Genomic DNA, 21362 nt, shown 5'->3' with positions numbered 1-21362 from the left:
GGAAAAGTGAGGCTTAGCCTGGGAAGGCCTCCTGGAGGAAATGTGTCTTCAGTAAGGCTTTGAAGACAGCGAGAGTAATTCCCAGAACAGCCATGTAAGATTGGGAGAGGCAGGAGTTTTTTATCCCCATTGAACAGATGAGAAAACTGAGGCACTAATGAGTTAAGTAACTTGCCTTTGGTTTTGCAGCAGACTTAGAAAAGCCAGGAGAAAATTAGTATGGCCTAGTGGATAGAGCACGGGCTTGGGAATCAGAAGGACTTGGGTTCTAATCCCGGCTCCACCACTTGTCTGCTGTGTGACCTTGGGTATGTCACTTAACTTCTGTGCCTCAGTTCCCTCATCTGTACAGTGGGGATTAAGACTGAGCCCCATGTGGGGCAACCTGATTACCTTGAATCCAACCCAGTACTTAGAACAGTGCTTGACACATAGTAAGCACTTAACAAATACTATTATTATTATTATTACAATCACTTATCCTGTCCTACTGTGATTACTGTATCAGCCTCCTTGCTGTCCTCCCTGCCACCTGTCTCTCCTCACTTCAGTCTACACTTCACTCTGCTGCCCGGATCATTTTTCTACAGAACCACTCAGTCCATGTTTCCCTACTTCTTAAGAACCTCTGATAGTTGCCCATTTACATCCACATCCAACAAAAACACCTTGCCATCGACTTTAAAGCACTCATTTACCTTGCCCCCTTCTATCTTGCCTCCATAATTTTCTATTATGATCTAGCCCACACATTTAACCCTTCAAAGGCCAACCTACTAACTGTACCTCCATCTTGTCTAATTCGCCACTGACCTCTTGCCCACATTCTGCCTCTGCCTTCCCTCTTCATATCCTACAGATGATCACTCTCCCCACCTTGCAAGCCTTAAAGGCACATCTTTTACGAGAGGCTATCCCTGTGCAAGCCCTCATGTCCTCTTCTCCCACTCCCTTCTGTGTCACCCTTGCACTCGGAATTGCACCCTCTATTCACTCCTCCTTCAGCCCCACAACACTTACATATATATCCAAAATGTATTTATTTATATTGTCTCTCTCTCCCCCTCTAGACTTTAAGCTCATTGTAGGAGGGAAACATATCTGTCAATTCTGCTATACTGAACTTTCCCATGTGCGAACTCTCTCCAGTACTTAATACAGTGCTCTGCACACAGGAAGTGCTCAATAAATGTAATTGAATGATTGATCTCTAGTGGCCTGTTATGTGTCAATCAACCAATTATATTCATTGAGCATTTACTGTGTGCAGACCGGTGTACTAAGCACTTGGGAGAGTACAGTATGATAGAGTTGGTATACATGTTCCCTGCCCACGTTGAGCTCACAGTCTAGAGTGTGTCCTTGGGCAAGTCATTTACTTTAACTGAGCCTCATTCTCTTCATTTGTAAAATCTGAATAATAATACATTCCCCTCACTCCTTCTTAGAGTTTTGTGAGGATAATGATGTAAAAGCACTTTGGAAAAATGAGGAATAGATATACATGAACAGCTTTGGGAGGGTATGGGTGTTATCCTGGTAGAACTGCATAGTAATTACAGCAGCCCCCCAAATTGCTTCTCCCTATACCTTTGTCTTCATCACTATTGGCAAAGAATTGACCCATCTTTGACCTCCTACAGGAAGTAAAAAATGCTGTATTGGGCAGGAACAGAGCTCAGCTCCTTCCTTTCCAGAATTATGATCCTGACGGGGTCACCCAAGAACCTTGGTAGGCAGTCTGAAAGGGTAGCCCCCCTTAGTTTTACTCTTTTGTCTTCAAAATGCTTTTGCTTTCATTTTTTTGACAAGACCTGCTTTGTAGTTTCTCACTATTCCACGTAATTATTATTCTCTTTCTCTAGCATTTTCCGAGAAGACGGCGTTACCCCTGAAGTTAAAGGAAACAGTGAAAATGGATGGACTTCTGTTCTGTGAGAATTGTTATCAGTACGGGTCTGTGGATGAATTTATTTCGGGAGGGAAATTCTGCAGCCAAAAATGTGCTCGCCAGCACAAAGACAAGTAGGTTTTGGTAAAGATTCTGCTAATGCCCATTGGTGGTCTCTGACAGTAACTTAATTCTCTATTACTGCTACAATATCCCTCTCTTGTCCTGTAATTTCTCACTTCTGTGTGCTTTCTACATTATCTGGATTCTCTTTCTACCTCCTTTTTGCACTAGATTGTGAGCCTTGAGTCGGACAGGGACTGTGTCTGATCTTCTAATTTTGTACCTATTCCAGTTCACTCATTAGCTCTTTGGCAGGTGGGGGAGGGGCATTCCCTATTTTTGAAACACAGGAGTGGTGGCACCAGTCATTTGCGGTCTTTTTAACTCCCAGATATAAGAAATCATTTGGAGTGGAGGACCTCGTTGGGACAAGGCTGTGAGGGATTCACTGGAATAAGAACACTTTGAACTAAATGGTGTGACTCTAACCAGGAGTTAAGGTTAATCTGCCCAATTCATACAGCACGGATGGAAACATTGGCAGGCAAGGGTCTAAGATAATTTACTTTGGGAATAGCCGATGTAGTTTAATTTGTTAAAGAGACATTAAGTTTTTGGTACAAATTTTCTTAGAATAATTTTTATATATACACAATCAATTCTTCTGTGCTATGGGATTTGTGTTTGGAAAGAAAGTCACAGTCACAGAAACTTACATTCTCACACCTTGACCAACACTAGTGTATGCAGAAAACCATTTCTGCCTAGGTGTGTTATATCCAGACCGTGTTGAGAAGAATGTCCCCCAATTGCACAAAAGCATTACATGCAAAGTGAGTGATAAAAATACGCATTTTGATAGACTATATTTTATCTACATATGCATATATACACACATACGAGAGTAAAACTAATTTTTTCAGAACGTCCTCTGCTCCATCCTAATCCTCTTTGGTCTCTGAGCTGCCTTTGACACCATCGACCACCCCCTTCTGGAAACATTATCCAATCTTGGCCTCACTGACACTGTCCTCTCCTGGTTCTCCTCCTATCTCTCTGGCCACTCTTTCTTAACCTCTTTTGCAGGCTCAATCTCATTTCTCCTGGCACAGACCTTATGTTCTTACCTTATCTCCTAATTGAAACTCCCTCCTTCTTCACATCAAACAGACCACTGGACTCCCTACCTTCAAAGCCCTTCTGAAATCACATCTCTAGGGGGACTTCTCTGACTGATCACTAGTCCCCCTACCTTATATTCCCCAACTGCCATTTCAGCACTTCTTTGACACCTAACCTCCTCATATCAGATATAGGTGTATATATCTTTAATACTCAATTTTTTTCCTTTTATCTGTAGGAGGAATAAAATAAATGCAATGTATTTTAGCATCTGTCTCCCCTGTTAGATTGTCAGCTCACTGAGTACTCTTAATTCTATAGTACTCTCCCAAATGCTTATCACAGTGATGCGTATGTAGGCATTTAGTAAATACTATTATTGATTTATCTAATTTCCAATTTGCCTCCCAGTTCTTCCTTACATGAAACAGGGTTATCTTGTGTGTTTCTTTACCAAAGGAATGGGTATCTTATATGCCTCATTTTTTTTTTTTGATCCTGACAGAGAGCAGAAGGAGGAAAAAGATGTAGACTACAATGAAGAAGATGATGCTAAATGTAATCGGAAGAGAAAAGCAAAGTTACCAGTGAAAGGAGATCCTAAGGAAGATGGAGAGGAGAAGGATGATGAAACTGTATGTATCTTAGATGTGGTGGAACAGTGTGGGCAATTTTGTGGGAAGAAATGAAAGAGTTTATTCTGTTGTAGCACATACAAGGCTACAATGCCTACTCAGATTAAATTGCTGAATAATACTCATCAAACAAACAATGGGAATGTGGAACCAGAAGCAGATACCTAACTAAATACACAGTGTCCCACTTCATAGGTGATGAGTCAGATGCCACAGACGATCCACAGTGGCCTAAAAGAAAAAGCCCAGGCCTGGGAGTCAGAGGACCTGGGTTCTAATCCCAGCTCTGCCACTTGCCTGCTGTGCGATCTTGGGACACTCATTTCCCATTGCCTTCTTTCCTCATCTGTGAAATGGGAATTCAGTACCTGATCTTCTTCTTAATTAGACTGTAAAGCCCCAAGTGGAACAGGGACTGTGTCCAATCTAATTATCTGGAATCTTCCCAAGCTCATAGTACAGTACTTGGCATCTAGTAAGGCACTCAATAAAAATCTACTGTTACTGTTATAACCAACTGATAAGTTGTCATTAGGGACTTAGTGGTCCCATGGATAGGATGTGCAGAAGCAGCATCTGGGAATGCCTGCCTGCCATCTCTAGTGTTGGGGACTGCTTTAGTGTAGGGAGCAGTGGAAAGGAAATCCATGGAGCCCTATTTCCTCAGCCAGGGACTGGAGCCCCTTTGATCCAGAGTCGCTCAGTTGACCTGGGGAACCCCGTAAGCCCACGCGTCCACCCCGTCCATCCAACTTAGAGCCTGAGGCATTTGGAGTAAGTAGCTCTGGTAGATTCATCACCCCATGTAGCTTGTATGTATCCTGAAAACTTTCTGTCTGTTTCCCTGCTCTTTCTTTGCCAATTGGACCACTGCCACCCTAAAACTCCATACTGGAAACTATCCAACATTCCCGTCTGCCTTCTTCAATGCAATGGCATTGCATTACCTGCAGTTTTTTCCCTCTTGCTCACAGTCTTTCTGAAATCACATCTCCAGAAAGGTTTCCCTGACTAATATTTCACCTTTTCATTTTAGGGGCCACTCAGCTGCCCCTTCAGCACCTGGTATTCACCCTACTCATAGCCCCCCCCGCATTTATGTATTTATCTAGAAGTTATTTATTTATGTTAACGTCTGTCTCCCCCTCTTTACTGTAAGTTTGTTGTGGGCAAGCAATGTATCTGCCAACTATATTGCATTGTACTCCCCCAAGTGCTTAGTATAGTGCTCTGCACACAGTAAGTGCTCCATAATACCACAGATTTATTGATTGCATCAGAGAATCCTACACGGGTTGAAAGTCTGGGACCTGGCCCACTCAACTAGTGCCTGGCCAGTTCTGGTTCCAGTTTGATTGTCAATCTGGACCGGTTGGGAGTAGGGATTAAATTACAGATGTGTGCCTACGTACATTTGGAGGGCTCAACTCATCTGGATTGCCATTTCCATTGCTGGCAGTTAGAGTCTAGAACATAAACTTCCATGTGTGACTATTGCACATGCTCAATAGACAACCAGTCTAACCCCCAAACCCCCCAAAACTGGAAAGGGAAAGGGGCTTCCCTTTGGGTGTATGGCTCCTTTGGAGCACCCCCAAAAATGTAGCCTCTCTACACCATTCTCAGGCTCTTCGCAATGTGGGAATTACATAACTTTAGTTTGTCATAATATTACTTACTAATAATTACTAATTAAAATTCCAGCAACTTCCCTTCTTAGCCATGGAAGATTTCATGGCACAACTGTAATTCTAACCTCTTGGGTAAGTAGGCTACATATGATCACAACAACAGCTTTTTTGTCTTATGGACCAAAAAACTCTTTTGTCTTATGGAACTGAGCTCTAGTTCAGCCTGTCCTGAAAGGACCCCAGCAAAAGTAGCTGTTTTTCACATGGAATTTAGTGAGGGAAAATAACAGTATTTGTCATATGGACAAGGTTAGAATTGGTCTTGTTCAGAACTGGAAGTTTAAGTTTATTCCTTGTTAAAGATTCGGTCAGTCAGCTGTATATATTGAGCACTTTCTGTTTGCAGAGCACTGCCCCTGTCCACAGTGAGCTTATAGTCTAGAGGAGGAGACAGACAATAATATAAATAAATAAAACTGAGCTCTGGGTCCTACTCTTGACTCTGCCATTTTTCTAAGTGACCTTGGGCAAGTCAGTTCCCACAGTCTGCAAAATGGATATTCAATACCTGTTCTCCCTCCTGCTTACACTGTGAGTTCTATTGTGGGTCCTGATTTTTTTTCATCTACCCTAGCGTTTAGTACAGTGCTTGATACATAATAAGCAAGTAAATGCTACTATTATTATTTTGTTTGTGTTGCCCTAAGGGTAACATGAGAAACTCCCTTCTTCTAACCAGGCTCAGTGAGTTAACAAAGTGCTTTCAAGGTCACACTGTAGAAGGGCTTTCAGCATATTCTTGGAGCAATCAGTTAATCAGTGGTATTTATTGATTGCTTACTATGTGCAGAGCACTGTTCTAAGCATTTGGCAAAATACAACAAAACAGAATTAGCTGACACATCCCCTGCCCATAATGAGTTTACACACCGGGTCATGGTAAAGTCCAAGCTACCAGGCGTTGCTGTGTTCTGGAACTTACTCTGGGAGAGAGGCCTGCTGGGAAGCAGCCCATGTTTGAGCATGGTAGAGAGAGAGAATAATAATAGTGGTATTTAAGTGCTTATTAGGGGCAAAGTACTGTACCCTTAGTACTAGTGTAAATACTCAGGTCAGACACAATCCCTCTCCCAAAAGGTGCCCACAGCCTAAGGGGGAGGGAGAACAGGTATTGAATCCCTATTTTACGGATGAGGAAACTGAGGTACAGAGATATTAAATGACTTGCCCAAGGTCACAGAGCAGGCAGAAGGGGGAGTGGGTTTAGAACTCAGGTCTCCTGACTCTCAGGCCCATGCTCTTTCCACTAGGCCACTCTGCTTCCCATCTGCTGTATTCACACATGGCCATTCCCCTTTGCAGAGGGTAGAATTGCATTTTTAAGAATAAACAAAGGGGCAGGCTCCCAAAATCTAATCAAGAAGCACCTTTTTGAACCTTGGTATTGATAAAATGCTTTAAAACCATGACCTCTGTGTGTTAATCTAGGAGAACAGGCATGACGGGCGGATCCTGCGGGGATCTCAGAGAGCCCGAAGGAAAAGACGGAATGATGCAACTGTATTTAAACAAGGTAAATTAATGGTAGTTGATACGATTCATTCTTTGACCTTTAGATAAAGGAGCAAGAATATCAATCACTTATAATTCTAGACACACCAGAATGCTATGCACAATCAATATGAGTTTTAACGCTGATGTGCAGAAAATTGTGTGTTTTTTTTCCTGTGACATTGATAAATTATGTTCTAGCATGAGAATAAAAGTTAAAGCACTAGGTTATGGGGAACCTTGAACACAGTAAGTTCATGTAGTTACTGGATTGAAGAATGAGAATTGGCAAGTGCCCTCAGTTGCCTAAAATATTTTTTTTTATTGTATCTCCTCTCTCTTTTAATTAGCTGGTTTACCTTCCAAGGGAAAGAAAGCCTGGTGCTGGGCTTCATATTTGGAAGAAGAGAAAGCTATAGCAGTGCCTACTAAGCTTTTCAAAGAGGTAAGCAGGCCTTTGGAGTGAAGTTTTTAAAGGGAAAGAAATCCTTCCACCCTTTAAAATTTCTGTCCCTTCACCAACACTTCTCACTTGGTTAAAGTGACAGGTTTTGAATGCTGTTTAATTGATAACTCCCCAGTTTCCTTGAATTTTCTATTCACTTAAATTGCTGCTAAATGTACCCTCTTAAATTTATTACCATTATTATTATTGATTCCATTCTTTAAGTGCTTACTGTTAGTGTTTCAGACATGCGCCCTGTCCTTCAGGTGACACGCAAAATGAAAAGTGCGGGAACTGACACAGGAAAGAATCAATGTAATGAATTTTAGTAAATACGGCAAAAGTAATAAATCTGTAACAGCAAAAGCAGCAGTACATTACAAAAAAAGGGAGGAGTTGTTTTTGCTGTTTCCCAGCAGGGATGGATGTAGTTCAACAATTCCATCCTTTTTCACATTTCGAGCATTAGGAGCTCATGGGAAGGACCTTCACTTCGGTGATGGCAGATGGGGCCACACTGGGCTCCGATGAAGGAGAATGCCCCATCAGTGTCTTCCACCTGCCCTGCTTTAAGAATCTTCTGGATGCCAGAGGTTATAGTATGTACCAAAGGATGGTGTATCCAACTTTCATAAATGGTGATTGTGACCTTGGGCAAGTAACTTCTCTGTGCCTCAGTTAGCCCATCTATCAAATGGAGATTGAGGCTGTGAGCCCCATGAGGGACAGCAACTTTGTCCAACCTGATCACCATATATTTACCCAGCACTTAGTACAGTGCCTGGCACATAGTAAGCACTTAGCAAATACCATAAAAAATGTGCCAAGTAGTGTTGGAGACCCAGAAAACTGTCTAAATCATTTTGTGCCCTTCCTTAAGGGTAATCTCCACAATGTCCAGAGTCCTGAATTTTTGGAGAGTGCAAGTTGGTGACAGTGGCCTCCCAGACAAGCCAGACAGCATTTCTGGGACTGTGAGTCCCAGAATCCTTTAGAGGCATCTAACCTCTCTTTCCCCATTCCTATGTCTCCTTTGCTTTTCCTAGCTGGATCTTGCCCTGGCTCAGGTTGTATCTTAGTCTTTTGTCGCAAAATTCATAACCACCACTGGCTTTCTTTTGCTCTTCAAAAAAAAAGAGTGCCGTTTAATTATCTAACTCTCTCAGTTATTATTTAAAAGGAACTCTCATTGGGATAGTGTTCTGTTAGCATGAATGTAGGGAAATATATCAGTGGAAGGGCCATTTCCCTCAGAGTCTTTCTAAAGTAGGTTAGATAGCATGGCCCTCTCTCCCTGTCTCAAACCTCAAATAACCTTCCTGGATTCCATGGTTCGTGCCTCTTAATTAAAGTTTTAAAGATGTCCTTCACAGTTGGAAAAATGCACTTGGGAATAAAGTCATAAGGTTATTCTCTATGTTTGGAATAATACTCTTCCCTTGGGAAATTTATATTACACACACACACACACACACACACACACACAGGCTGTAAGCTCATTTTAGGCAGGGAATGTGTCCATTTACTGTTATTTTGTACTTTTCTAATTGCTTAATAAAATGCTCTGCACACAGTAAGTGCTCAGTACTATTGACTGACTCTCTTCATCTGTTTCTCCATCTCTCTCTCACACAAACACACACACACACACAAAAAAAACCACTCTCCCTGTGAGACTCTTGTGTCTGGGACATTCATGGGAATTTCCGTAAAAAAGAATGAGTTGAATTCTCCCTGTCAGCTTCAGAGGGCACAGCAGAGGTGATGGGGAGAAGGGGGGGGAGAAATAATTCTCCCACTGTTCTCTTTTGTGTTGTGATGCTTGGACCAGGGTCATTGTGTCTGGTTGGAGCATATGATCACGGTCCTCTCTGTCAGCGCCCGCAGTCACATTCACCCACGTGGCTTCTCAGGAATCTCAGGGATGCTCTTGCTAAATGGACAGTGCAGAGGCGGCTGTCCACGGTGTCAGGTACACACAGCCTCAGTTACCCACATTCCCTCAAATGAGGACCTGGGTGTCCCATTCTTACCCCTGGGGGTTCCCCCTCACCCGTAAGGAATCCTACAGTAGTTAAGGTGAATGGGGTTGTGTGGGACAAGAGTGGCATTAAATAGGATGTCATGGTGATTGGCAGGTCAGTCAGGCATATTTATTTAGTGCTTTCATGTTTACTGAGTGCTTTTACTGAGTGCTTCTCACTCCTTTGCCCCGTGCCGTTGTGCAGAGCTGGATTGGATATTCACATCCTTCACATCAACTTTCAACTTTGGAAGGTACTTGAGGGCAGGGATCATGTCTTCCAACTCTTTTGTACCATACTCTCCCAAATGCTTAGTACAGTGCTCTGCACACAGTAAATACTCGATAAATACTTCTGATTGATTGATTTCAAAACAGGAGTGAACTAGGGAAACAAACAATTCTATAACTTGGAAGCGCACTTAATTAGTTTTTAGCTAACACCTTTGACTGGAGTTTGTCCAAGAGCTTAATGAGCATTTCTATGGGTACTCCTTTGCATCTCTTCTGCATAAAAGCCTCCCAGATTGGATTTTTAAAGTTAGTGTGATAATTTTGTTTGATTTTTGAAGTTGTATAGTTTGTGAATTTTGGGTGCCGAAATGTTTACAAATAACTTTTTTTGCAGCTATTGAAGGCAACCCTTCCTTTTAATCCTCTAAAGTTTTTCTGAAGCCCAGGATTCATTTTAGTTTACTAAAGTTCTTGTCCCCTTGTTGTTCTAGTACCAGTCCTTCCCGTATAATAAAAACGGATTCAAAGTAGGAATGAAATTAGAAGGTGTGGACCCTGAACACCAGTCAATGTACTGTGTACTCACTGTGGCTGAGGTAAGCTGATGTAGCTTTAAAAGGAAAAAAAAATATTGTGCTAGAACAGAGAACTGGAAAATGTGTATAAATTGTCAGATTCTTCAGAAGAAGCTTGAAATAGTGCATCTGGATGGAATTTTTTTCACCTTCTGCTGGGGGCTCTTTAAGCGTGATCCTTTCTTTTAAATGTGTTGGCCTTAGGTCACCATCTGGTTAGTTGACAAAAGTGGAATCATTTTGGTTCTGAAGGTTGAATTGGTTTTAAACAGTTCAATTGTAGGCTCTTGCCCTGCTGTTTTGTCCAGTGGATAGAACACTGCCCTGTCTGTGACCACTAACAACGCCATCCCTCTTCATATCTGACAGAGTTACTCTTCCCACCTTCAAACTCGTCTTGAAGGCACATCTCCTCCAAGAAGAAGCCTTCCTTATTTTTAAGCCCTCATTTCCTCTTCTCCCACTCCCCTCTGCATCACTCTTGCACTTGGATTTGCTCCCTTTATTCATCCCTCCCTCAGCCCCACAGCACTTTTGTACATATCCACAATGTATTTATATTAATGTCTGTCTCCCCTCTAGACTGTAAGCTCATTGTGGCCAGGAAACATGTCTACCAACCCTCTTATGTTGAACTCTGCAGTTCTCTGCAGATAGGAAGCACTCAATAAATATGATAAATTGATTGGCTGTTGGGAGACCTGGGTTCTAGTCCTGGTTGTGCCTGTTGTTGGCTAACTTGGATGAAGACAGTATTGTTGCACCCCTGCCTGCTGACTCACTCACTGTACTTTGTGCCTGCATCTTTAGGGTCCTGGGCTCCCTGAATAATTTCAGCTGCCTCTGGAATGGGTTTCAATCCAAATAGTTATTGACGGGGCAATGAAGTCACATTGTCTGGGTAACCAGAGTAGCTTCAATGTCCTGGTTGCCACCTCATTGACCAGTTGATCTCATTGTACCTGATTGAATGACAATGCAGACTTGCAAACCTTGTCACCACCCCCCTTTTCTCCCCTCCCATTGTGAGGCCTTTGAAGATTGAGGAAGGATAAATACTCTGATAATTGGTGATGGAAAAGAACCAGTGCTATTCTCCCTGGCTTCTGCACTTTGGAGAGAACTACATTGAAGAGTTAGGCAGCATTCATTCCACAGTGCACATTGCTCTAGATACAATGTGGTGATGCATTTTTGGAAATAAATGGCTTTGTAACAAGTACTTGGTGTCAGTCACAACATGCTTGCTGTGCAGCGAATGACCATGAGTGCCGGAAACATAACTCTCACCTTAAAGAAGAACTGACAGGGAACTTTGAGCTGCTGTCTTTCTTAATGTAAAGGTATTATGGGATTAGGGAGGCTTCCATAAAGTGGATTCTGTTTTACCAGCTCCTCCATCACTGACTTTTGTCACTTCTCTTATCTCCTACTGGGTGAAAACGATGTTGGTTTTTTTTTAAGGTGACACTTGAATATAAGGTATATGCAGTGTAAGGTCTAGCTAGCGTGGGGAGCGGCTGTTAAATTTTGGATCTTATACAAGTGGAATTTTTTGATGTTTCAGGTTTGTGGCTACAGGATAAAACTTCACTTCGATGGCTATTCTGAGTGTTATGACTTCTGGGTGAATGCTGACGCTGTAGATATTCATCCAGTTGGATGGTGTGAAAAAACGGGTCACAAGCTTAATCCTCCAAAAGGTATCTTCACCATTTTGCAAAAAGACTTGGTTTTGAATACATTTTTACTCCTGAGAAGCCCAATAATTTTTTTTTTCTCAAGATAATTGTGATTAGGTTTGGGGGATAATTAAAGAGATCGATTTTTGCTTTGTAAATTGTACTGAAAACACCTGTCACATAGGCAGACAACCCTCTGTCCTTCATTATTTACCTGCTTTCTTTCCAGAAACTTCAAGGTACCAGGTCTCTCCCGGTTCTGATTCTGCGTTCTGTCTGCTATTTCATGTCTGAGTTCAGAAGTCTGGTTGACATAGCTATTTTCTACAAACTGAGCCCAGCACCCTGATAGACTGTCTTTCAGATGCACAGACAAGCAGCGTGGCCTCGTGGAAAGAGCACGGGCCTGGTAGTCAGAGGACTTGGGTTCTAATCCAGATCTACCACATGTATGCCTCAGTTACCTCATCTGTAAAATGGGGATTAGATCCTATTCCCTCCTTCTTAGACTGTGAGTCCATGTGGGGCAGGGGCTGTTCCCAATCTGATTAACCTATACCTATCCCAGTGTTTAGAACAGTGCTTGGCACATAGTACTTGACAAGCACCCTAATTGTTAAATACATGAACCCCAAGGGCCTAGAAACTTGGGCTGACCCGGTAAATAGCTGGAAGGAAGAGGACAGGTAAAGTGTGTTAGACTTTTATTTACACTTGTGCTGACTTAAATTTTTCAAGCAATAGTAAGTCGATTCTTCTGTATTTGAAAAGTGTATGCTCACTCTGTGGGATTTTAAACATATGAAAATTGCCACTGTAGCCTACACAATACCACTTTTACCAGTCACTGTCCAACGTTAGTTTATTTAGTGCCTCTTCAAAATATGGAAGAAATTGGGTTCACACATACATGTCTTTAAAGGTTGAGTACAACTTCTTTTTTCTGGTTGCTTATTCTCCACATCTCCAAGGCTTCTATACCAGTATTAGTTCTGCGAATGGAAATGTACTAGATTTAGTGGGGAGCAGTTTTCAAGGTGTTCCATGTGTGGGTCCAGGATTTAGAGGTGGTCCAATGTTACTGTTGTCTGGGAAGCAACAGTTGTTGCTGTTAGCTGCTGCTGCTGTGAAGCTGGTGTATAGCCTAGTGACACCATCACATTGTGCCATGAGTAGCATGACCTAATCAATCAGTAGTATTTTTTTAAGCATTTACTGCAAGCAAAGCACTGTAGTAAGTTCTTGGGAGATTGTAATACAGTGCAGTTGGTAGAAATGTTCCCTACCCCCAGTGAGTTTACAGTCTAGAGGGGGAAACAGATGTTAAATAGGTTACACATATGTACATAAGTGCTGTGGGGCTGAGGGTGGGAGGAATACTATGTGCCCAAAGAGCCCATGAGGCACATGGGGGAGCCATAAATTATGTGACTTTGCCCAAAATTTGTTCAAAGGTACCATTTTATTTGACTCCTACTAAAAAATAGTTGCCAGCCCCTGCTTAAGGAGGACCTGATTTTCTAAGATCTAAATTATGCCTCATCTGGGTGGTTCTGACAGTGGCCTACTGTTTTCTCCTTTTTTTTGCTTGCCATCAGATATTTTAAAAATTCCCATCATTCTTATACTTGGCATTGAGTACTATTACAGCCCCATTTTGGTGAGGGTTGGATTGGGGAAGTTCTTTTTGTCTCCTACTTAAAGTTAGTTGTCTTCAGACATACCAGAAGTTCAAAAACATAACATCCGCTTCTGTCAGTGAGAGAAATGGACTGTATGTTTAATTCCAGTACTCTTATTCCAAGTATTTTATGACAGGAGTGCATTGTCACTTTCTGTTTCAAGCTTGCCATTCTCCAGAGTGGTGTAACAGATGGTAGAAAATCCTACTACTGCAAATGAAATTTTACTCTTAAAGGAATGACATTTTAAGTAGATCCTTTACTAAGAAGTTCATTGTATGTATATTTTACCCCTTTTCATAATTGTTAGATTTTCTCCTTGTAAATAGAGTAAGACCTAGATGTGTGTTTGAAAAATATTGTGCAATCTCACATTTTTTCAATATAAAAATGTTCTAGAATCACCATCTTATCCTTGTAACCCCAGTACAGTTTCCAAGAGTTTTTAATTCACTGAGTTGTATTTTGGTTCCTAAAGAACTAGCTACCAATTCAATTTCAGAGTGTCCTAAGGCTGTGGTTTATTGGCTAGCTGTCCCGTCATCTTCACACACACAAAATCAAGCCTGGAGGAAAATATATTTATTTTCCTCCAATGATATTCAGCTCCAAACTGAACGCAGTGCACTTTGGAAGTACAGCAGAAGAACAGGACTCCTTCTTTGCCACAACATACTTACTCACTTAATGAGGGAAATATTTGTAGGTCTCCACCATCTGGCTCCATCTCACCTGTCCTCTCTGTTCACTCTCAACTTCCCAGCTTACTGACATCAGTCCTCCCAAGCCAGCTTCCTAGTTGTACTTTTCTCAACCTCCATCCTCCCTCCACTTCTTCAGGTTGTTTTCTTAGCTTGCAACCCCTATCCTCCTCACATCAAACAGACAACGGCTGTAGGCACAGTCAAATCAGTCTAAAATCCCAATTCCTCTAACAAACTGTGGAGGGTATTACGGCGGAAAGAGCAGAGTTTCAAGCCTATTGAAGATCAGAGTCCAATATTCACAACAGTCATAGATGTGACCACAGCCATGGCAAAAACCCTTCCTGGTGCTCTAAAAGGTGAGAAGGCCTTTGGTGTTTAGCCATTCTCTGTCTGGAGCTGGGACAGATGGGAAGTCCCGATGGCATTAGGAGTGGACAGATTCATTGACTGCAGGCTTGGTGGGCATCGGTGAGCCCGGTCCAGGGCACATGCTATTGGTCTTTCTCACCCTTCCCAGAAGAGAGACACAGTCGTGGTGTTTATAAAGAATGGAGTCAAAATAAATAAAATTGAATGTTCAGTTGAATAGGCATATGCACAAAGGTTCTGAGGATGGGCACAAATAAATACATAAATACACGAGGCAGCTAAAGGGATGATAAGATTAATAATGTGATCAATGCACAGGAAGCAGCATAGCCTAGTGGAAAGAACATGGGCCTCTGAGTCAAAGGACCTGAGTTCTAATCCTGGCCCTGCCATTGTTTTCTGTGTGACCTTGGGCAAGTCATTTCACTTTCTATGCCTCAGTTTCCTCAACCATAAAGTGGAGATTAAATCTTACTCCCTCCTATTTAGACTGTGATCCCCATATGGGAGAAGGACTGAGTCCAAACCGACAAACTACCCCAGTGCTTAGAACAATGCTTGACCCATAGTAAGCACTTAACAAATACCATAAAAAAATCTTATTGGAGAAGGTGGAATTTTAGGGGAGGTAGAGGTCTAGTGGGTATGGGAAGAAAAAGTTCTAGCCTTTGAGAACAATGTGAGCAGGGTAGAGAAAGTTCGCAGGATGAGAGAAATAAGGGCAGTGGTCAAAATAGGTGCATGAAATAAAAAATCACGAGAAAAGGTTTGAGCATTATATAAAATTAATTTCCAGATGTTGAAAAAAATAGAAATGAATATAGTTTTTCTTTCAGCAAAGCTTTTGAAACATGAACGAGAGATTAAGTCCTCTCTCAGGAAATAGATGAAGTCCTCTCTCAGGAAATACTACTCCTTAGCAGTCTAATTAATCAAAGGTATTTATTTAGCACTTCTTTGTGCAGAGCACTGTACTGAGCTCTTAAAAGAGTTCAGTACAACAGAGTTGATAGACATGCGACTTGCCTACAATGAGCAAAGAACTCTTTCCTGGAGAACACAGGAAATGTGGACCCAAGATGAATTTCTGGAGGTTTGAGTTCTCCAACTCTTATAGTACAAGGCCAAATTTAAAGATAATACCTGCAAGCAATGACTTAAAACATAGCAATAGTAATGATCATGGTATTTAAGTACCTACTACTTGTTGAGCACTGTTCTGAGTGCCAGGATAGATACAAATTAATCAGGTTGGACACAGTCCCTGTGTCAGAAGAGACTCACAGTCTAAGACAAGGGGCTTACAGTCTAAATACATGACTACTCTTCTGGGTTGGTTTTCCTCTGTGACTATCAGATTTTATTCCAAAGAATAAATTGCATCTTTATGGTACACTTTTAAAGACTGTAGGTCACCCAGGCTAACAGGAACTGTGAAGCTAGTTTAGCTGTAGAAAATTTCTTTGATATGAAGGGGAGGATTTATCGCATTGCCGTTGCCAGTTTGGGATCAGAATCTGCCTCATCATCATCAGTGGTATTCGAGTGTTCACTGTGTACAGAGCACTGTACTAAACACTTTGGAGAATACAACACAACAGATTTGGTAAACCTATTCCCTGCCCACAGTGAGATCTTTAGTGTCACTACGACAAGGACCTAGACAAGAAGAGTGTGGAGAAAGTGCTGCAGCAGCTTTGATCTTTTCTGCTCCCCAAAATGGGGTTTAACTGAAAGGATCCAGGGCAGGATGGAGGAGAGGAATCTTTTTTAAGGCCCCAGAGGAAGGCGGTAAAGACTTTCGTCAGACAAGCCCATCAGTATTAATTATTAAATACCCACAGTGGGCAGAGCAGTGAACGAAGGACTGTGGCCCTCTGGTCCTTTGGTTTTTCTTATTGCAGGCAGTAAGCAAGGGAAATTGCCATCACTTCTGTCTAACTAATTATGGTATTTATTAACTGCTTACTGTGGATCAAGCACTGTTTTAAGCACTAGGATAGATACAAGTTAATCAGATTAGTCACAGTCCCTGTTCTACATGGGACTCACCGTTTAAGTAGAAGGGAGTACAGGTATGTAATCCCGATTTTACAGATGAGGAACTGAGGCTCAAAGAAGTTGAGTGACTTGTCCAAGGTCACAGGACAGGCAGAATCAGGATTAGAACCCAGGTCCTCTGAATCCTAGGTCCATGCTCTTGCCAATAGGCTGCACTGCTTCTGTCTTGCAAGCAAAATGTGGCTATGGCTACTGGAATGCCCAACTCTGAGAACAACTTTTAAGCCCTCTCCAGGTACAAAGTAAGGAAGGCAAAGAAGGACAAGATCAATCTTGAAAAGAATTATGGTAGAGAGAAAGAGGAAAAAACAGAGAGCACTGGAGAAAGCCTCATCAACATAAATCAGGTTTATCTTGAGTCTTCAGACATTTTTTTCTGGTTCAAGTCCTGTGCTGAATCAGATCTGCTACCCATTCTCCACACCCTCCTACTCTGTTGTCTTTATTATTTCCCCTCTTACCCCACAATCCTTCTGTTTGAATTCAACCTAGCACTAGCTCCTTCCAAGATATTCCTATCGTGGGACCTAATCAAGACTTGGTCTCGAAGACAAAATAAATTCATGTAAAATATATGTCCGTTTGCTCACTTCCTCTCCTTCTGGCAGTGGGAGTGAGTGAAATACAGCCTACAGGCCTTCCATTGATTTTGTGGAAGTGGCTGTCCCTTTGACTGTTGTGGCTCCTAATTGTCTTTGAAGGCTGATGTGGTTGCAGTCAGCAGCCCCCTGCATGCCCCTGTGATAGGCCTGGAAACACTGGGGAACATAATAATAATGTTGATATTTGTTAAGTGCTTACTATGTGCAGAGCATTGTTCTAAGCGCTGGGGTTGATACAGGGTAATCAGGGTGTCCCACATGAGGCTCACAGTTAATCCCCATTTTACAGACGAGGTAACTGAGGCACAGAGAAGTGAAGCGACTTGCCCACATTCACACAGCTGACAAGTGGCAGAGCCGGCATTCAAACCCATGACCTCTGACTCCCAAGCCAGTGCTCTTTCCACTGAGCCACGCTGCTGCTCTAACATGAGGAAGTTAAGCTACTTTGTGCCTTAAGCCCCTCTCTCAATGTCCTGCTCTTCACCGTGACAGCTGGAGGAGGAATTTGTTAGTCTAGGCTTGACAGCTCCGTGTGTGTGACTAAGTAAGCCCTCCAGCTGAAGTAGCTCCTCGTCACTTGCCTTTTATGAAGCCCTGGCCAATCAAATTGCTGTATATTTAAACCTCCATTAGAGAAATTCCCCTCCTCATCGCCCCGTCAGGTGATTTGAAAACATCAAAGTGGCAGGTGGAGCAGATGTTTTATTGGTAGTCAATTGTAGACCATCTTGAGCGCCATTCGGATAAGGTATATGTGTAATCTTTATGTGTATGTGTGCGCGTACATATGTATGTGTGTTTTTAGGCTATAAAGAAGAGGAATTTAATTGGCAGGCCTACCTGAAGACGTGCAAAGCTCAAGCTGCTCCCAAGTCACTCTTTGAAAACCAAAACACAGTAAGTCCCTCTCCCTAAGTCTTGGTAATGTATTGCTTCTGAAGAAGGCTAGCAGGGTTGTATGTAGGAAGAACTGAACCTAAGTGGTGATGGGGATTCTGAAAACTCTTACTGCTTAAATGTCTGCCTTCTTGGAAATAAGAACTTGAAATCCCCATTTAGCGCATCATTGTTGGCTTTGTTAAATATTCTGTTGGTTCGTCACCCAAGTGTCTTTTGACCTCCTCACTAAGTTAAGGGTATTTTCATTTGTCAGTATGGCACATACAGAGCACCGTAGAGCCAGTGAGTTATATTTGTTCCAGCCATTACTGGAAGCATACTTTCCAGTACTTTTCAATCCAGAAAAATAGTACCAATATGGCTCATTCAAAGCTGGAAGCTACCTGTCTTTCTCAGTTTGTTCCCTTTTCCAGGCAGTTACCGTACTCTGTGTGATACCTGTCCATTACCATATCTTGTTATCCTTTTGCATCACTCCCATAAGAGCATAAAATGTACAATTATTGGGTCAGAATGGTGGTCCGTCCATATTCTGACAGGGTTTGTTGTTATATCGTTCTCTCGTGTAGGCTTAGTACAGTGCTTTGCACACAGTAAGCGCTCAATAAATACAATTGAATGAATGAATACTAGCAAAGGAATGCTTGAAGGAACAGTTCTTTCCAAGGAATGTCCTGGGGTGGCATGGCTGATAGTCTTTCTTTTGCCCTCCTTGATAGCCATCATAGTGATTAGGAATGTACCACTTAACATTCTTAACTTTTCCATCTGCATCCTTAACTCCCTCTACTAAGACCACGTGTTTATAAATGGGTCATCCTAGCTGACACAACATTTAGAGGGAAGAACACATTTCATTCACTTGCTACCCACAACAAGAAAAAATATTTCCTTTAGTTTTGTGTTCGCCATCATCAAGCTTTAAAACCAGGATCTCTGAAGTGTGTTCAATGGCAAAATAGCCCTGCAGTCTTTTCATGGGCGAAAAACTGAATTGATACTTTCACTGAGAGAATCTCTTAAATGACAGGTGTCCACATGGACAAGTGCTAGTGGTAACAGTGGAAGTGGTCTCCGCTGTAGCCTGTGATCTTTTCTGTCAGGTAATATCCATCCTGCCTAATTAACATCTTGCCTTCCTCCACCTCAATTGACCAGGACAACTTAGATCGAGACACTGTGTATCTCGTCTCACCAAGGGCTTTAGTTCCTCTGCTGCCTCCCCACTCACATCCTTACTTCTGCAAGGGAATATGGTACCCCTGACTGAAGTGAGATAGGATCCCTGATTGCCATTTGCAATAAGCAAGTGCTCCACTGAAAGGAAAGTTATGCCATTTGAAGGGAAAGAAAGTGTTCACTTCTCTTTAAAAGTGCTTGCCTGCTATTATATTTTTTTCTGCCCAAGTCCCAGGTTCTGTGAGTTTAGTGGAAAGAATATTGGTAGGGACTCAGGAGGCCTCCGTTCTAGTTCCGTTACTGCCACTGGATGGCCATTGCCCAAACCAACTGACTTGACTTGCTGTCCTCAATTTCCTTATCTGTAAAATGGGGATGATAATGCCTTTCTCTCTTGACCTCATAGAACTATTTATGGGTAAAACATAACTGTTGCAAAGGAGAAATACAAGTTTTGTACCAATTCAAAGTGTTTCACAGTTGGGTATAGTTCGGTAACCTGTTCAGTTCACTGGGATTAGAACCAATGTCATACTATTCATTTTTCAGACTGGCCAGATAGTGTTGCTGTTATAGATCAAATAATATGGCTTAAACATTATTAAGCATTATTTAAGTTATGTGGTATTGCACTTTTCTCATATTGGAGACCTAGATATTTGAGTTCATTTTTGCAACAAGGCATCTTTCTTTAACACCTCTTGGGGCTGCTGCTTTGCAGAGGGACCAGGAGAGCATTTTGAAATTATACATATGCACTAGCGTGAGGTTTGGTGGTGGAGGTGGGAGTTGGGGAGCCAGAGGAGGGTTTCATTCTATGATGAGTATTTATCTTTAATTAAATCTCTGTGTTTGTGTAGACCGTGATTCCATCGGGATTTCGAGTGGGGATGAAGCTTGAAGCTGTAGATAAAAAGAATCCTACGTTCATCTGTGTTGCTACGGTAACAGATATGGTAGACAATCGGTTCTTGGTGCATTTTGACAACTGGGATGAGAGCTATGACTATTGGTAAGATCTTTCTTTGTGAGCATTCTTCCAATGCTTTCAGAAAACTTCTGTTGGGGAGGGAACCGCACAGCAGCATCAATAATTTTGTGTTTGGTAGTCACTCTCAATCTCTTTTTTAATGTAGTCTGTATTTCCCTATTCAATCTAAGAGTTGCTGAATTAAAGGAAAGAGGGTGAGGAATTTCTTTCCCTTTGATGAAAGCAAACTGCTTGGTTTAAAGGCAGTCTACTTCTTTACAGTGGTAAAATTCTTCCATGTTGAGAACTCTAAACCTTTTAGATCTATATTTCTCTCTACCATTTTCTGTGTACACTGAACTCCAGTCTGGGAGTTTCTTAAGTGAAAAATTTGGATTTATGTTATAATAAAAAAGCCATATGGATTTACTACATGAAAATGGTATTGGCACCTTTAAGTTATGACTATATCACACTGGAATTGGGTTTTCTAAAACATGCTTCAGTTTCTTTTTTTTAGTATTTCAAAGATTTGAAAATTTAACAGGCCCCTCAATAGCCCTCTGGTTTCACATATTATACTTCTAAGAACCCATCAGCAAGAGGCCTAAGTGAAATCATTTCCTAGTTTAAAATGTGAAATAAAGCACTCTCCTATAATTAGGAGTGTGTATATATAAAGAGCCTTTCACTTACAATTTGATTTTCCCATACATACTATGAACATGGTCATGCTTAGTATGAAAGTCTTCTACCTGAAAACCTGCTTTTGTCCAACCATCATTTCTTCCCAAGCATCCTCACACCCTAGTTGGATTTTCCCAAGGTTTTCCTGAATTTTGGAATTAATGAAGTAGCATGGCTTCCTGGAAAGAATGCAGGCTTGGGAGTCAGAGGACTTGGTTTCTAATCCTGCTTCATTTCTTGCCTGCTGGGTGACCCTGGGCAAGTCACTTAACTTCTCTTTGTGTTAGTTAACTCATCCGAAAAAGGGAGATGCAGTACTTGTCTCCCTCCCATTTAAATTATGAGCCTTG

The 21362-nt window shown here is 41.8% G+C and overlaps 1 protein-coding gene across 2 annotated transcripts in view; it reads left to right on the top strand.

Annotated features, from left to right (window-relative positions):
* The window catches only part of L3MBTL3 (L3MBTL histone methyl-lysine binding protein 3), a 147251-nt gene that overhangs the window by 52318 nt on the left and 73571 nt on the right, over positions 1-21362 (top strand). For both annotated transcript variants that reach the window (XM_029057559.2, XM_029057561.2), the window contains exons 4-11: positions 1866-2025; positions 3582-3711; positions 6831-6915; positions 7244-7338; positions 10087-10191; positions 11738-11873; positions 18082-18173; positions 20216-20367. In XM_029057559.2, coding sequence (XP_028913392.1) covers positions 1866-2025; positions 3582-3711; positions 6831-6915; positions 7244-7338; positions 10087-10191; positions 11738-11873; positions 18082-18173; positions 20216-20367 — 955 coding nt within the window. The remainder of the gene's footprint in view (positions 1-1865; positions 2026-3581; positions 3712-6830; positions 6916-7243; positions 7339-10086; positions 10192-11737; positions 11874-18081; positions 18174-20215; positions 20368-21362) is intronic.

This window comes from Ornithorhynchus anatinus, chromosome 2, assembly GCF_004115215.2.
Source record: "Ornithorhynchus anatinus isolate Pmale09 chromosome 2, mOrnAna1.pri.v4, whole genome shotgun sequence".
NCBI lineage: Eukaryota > Metazoa > Chordata > Mammalia > Monotremata > Ornithorhynchidae > Ornithorhynchus > Ornithorhynchus anatinus.
This window is presented reverse-complemented; position numbering and strand designations above follow the sequence as displayed.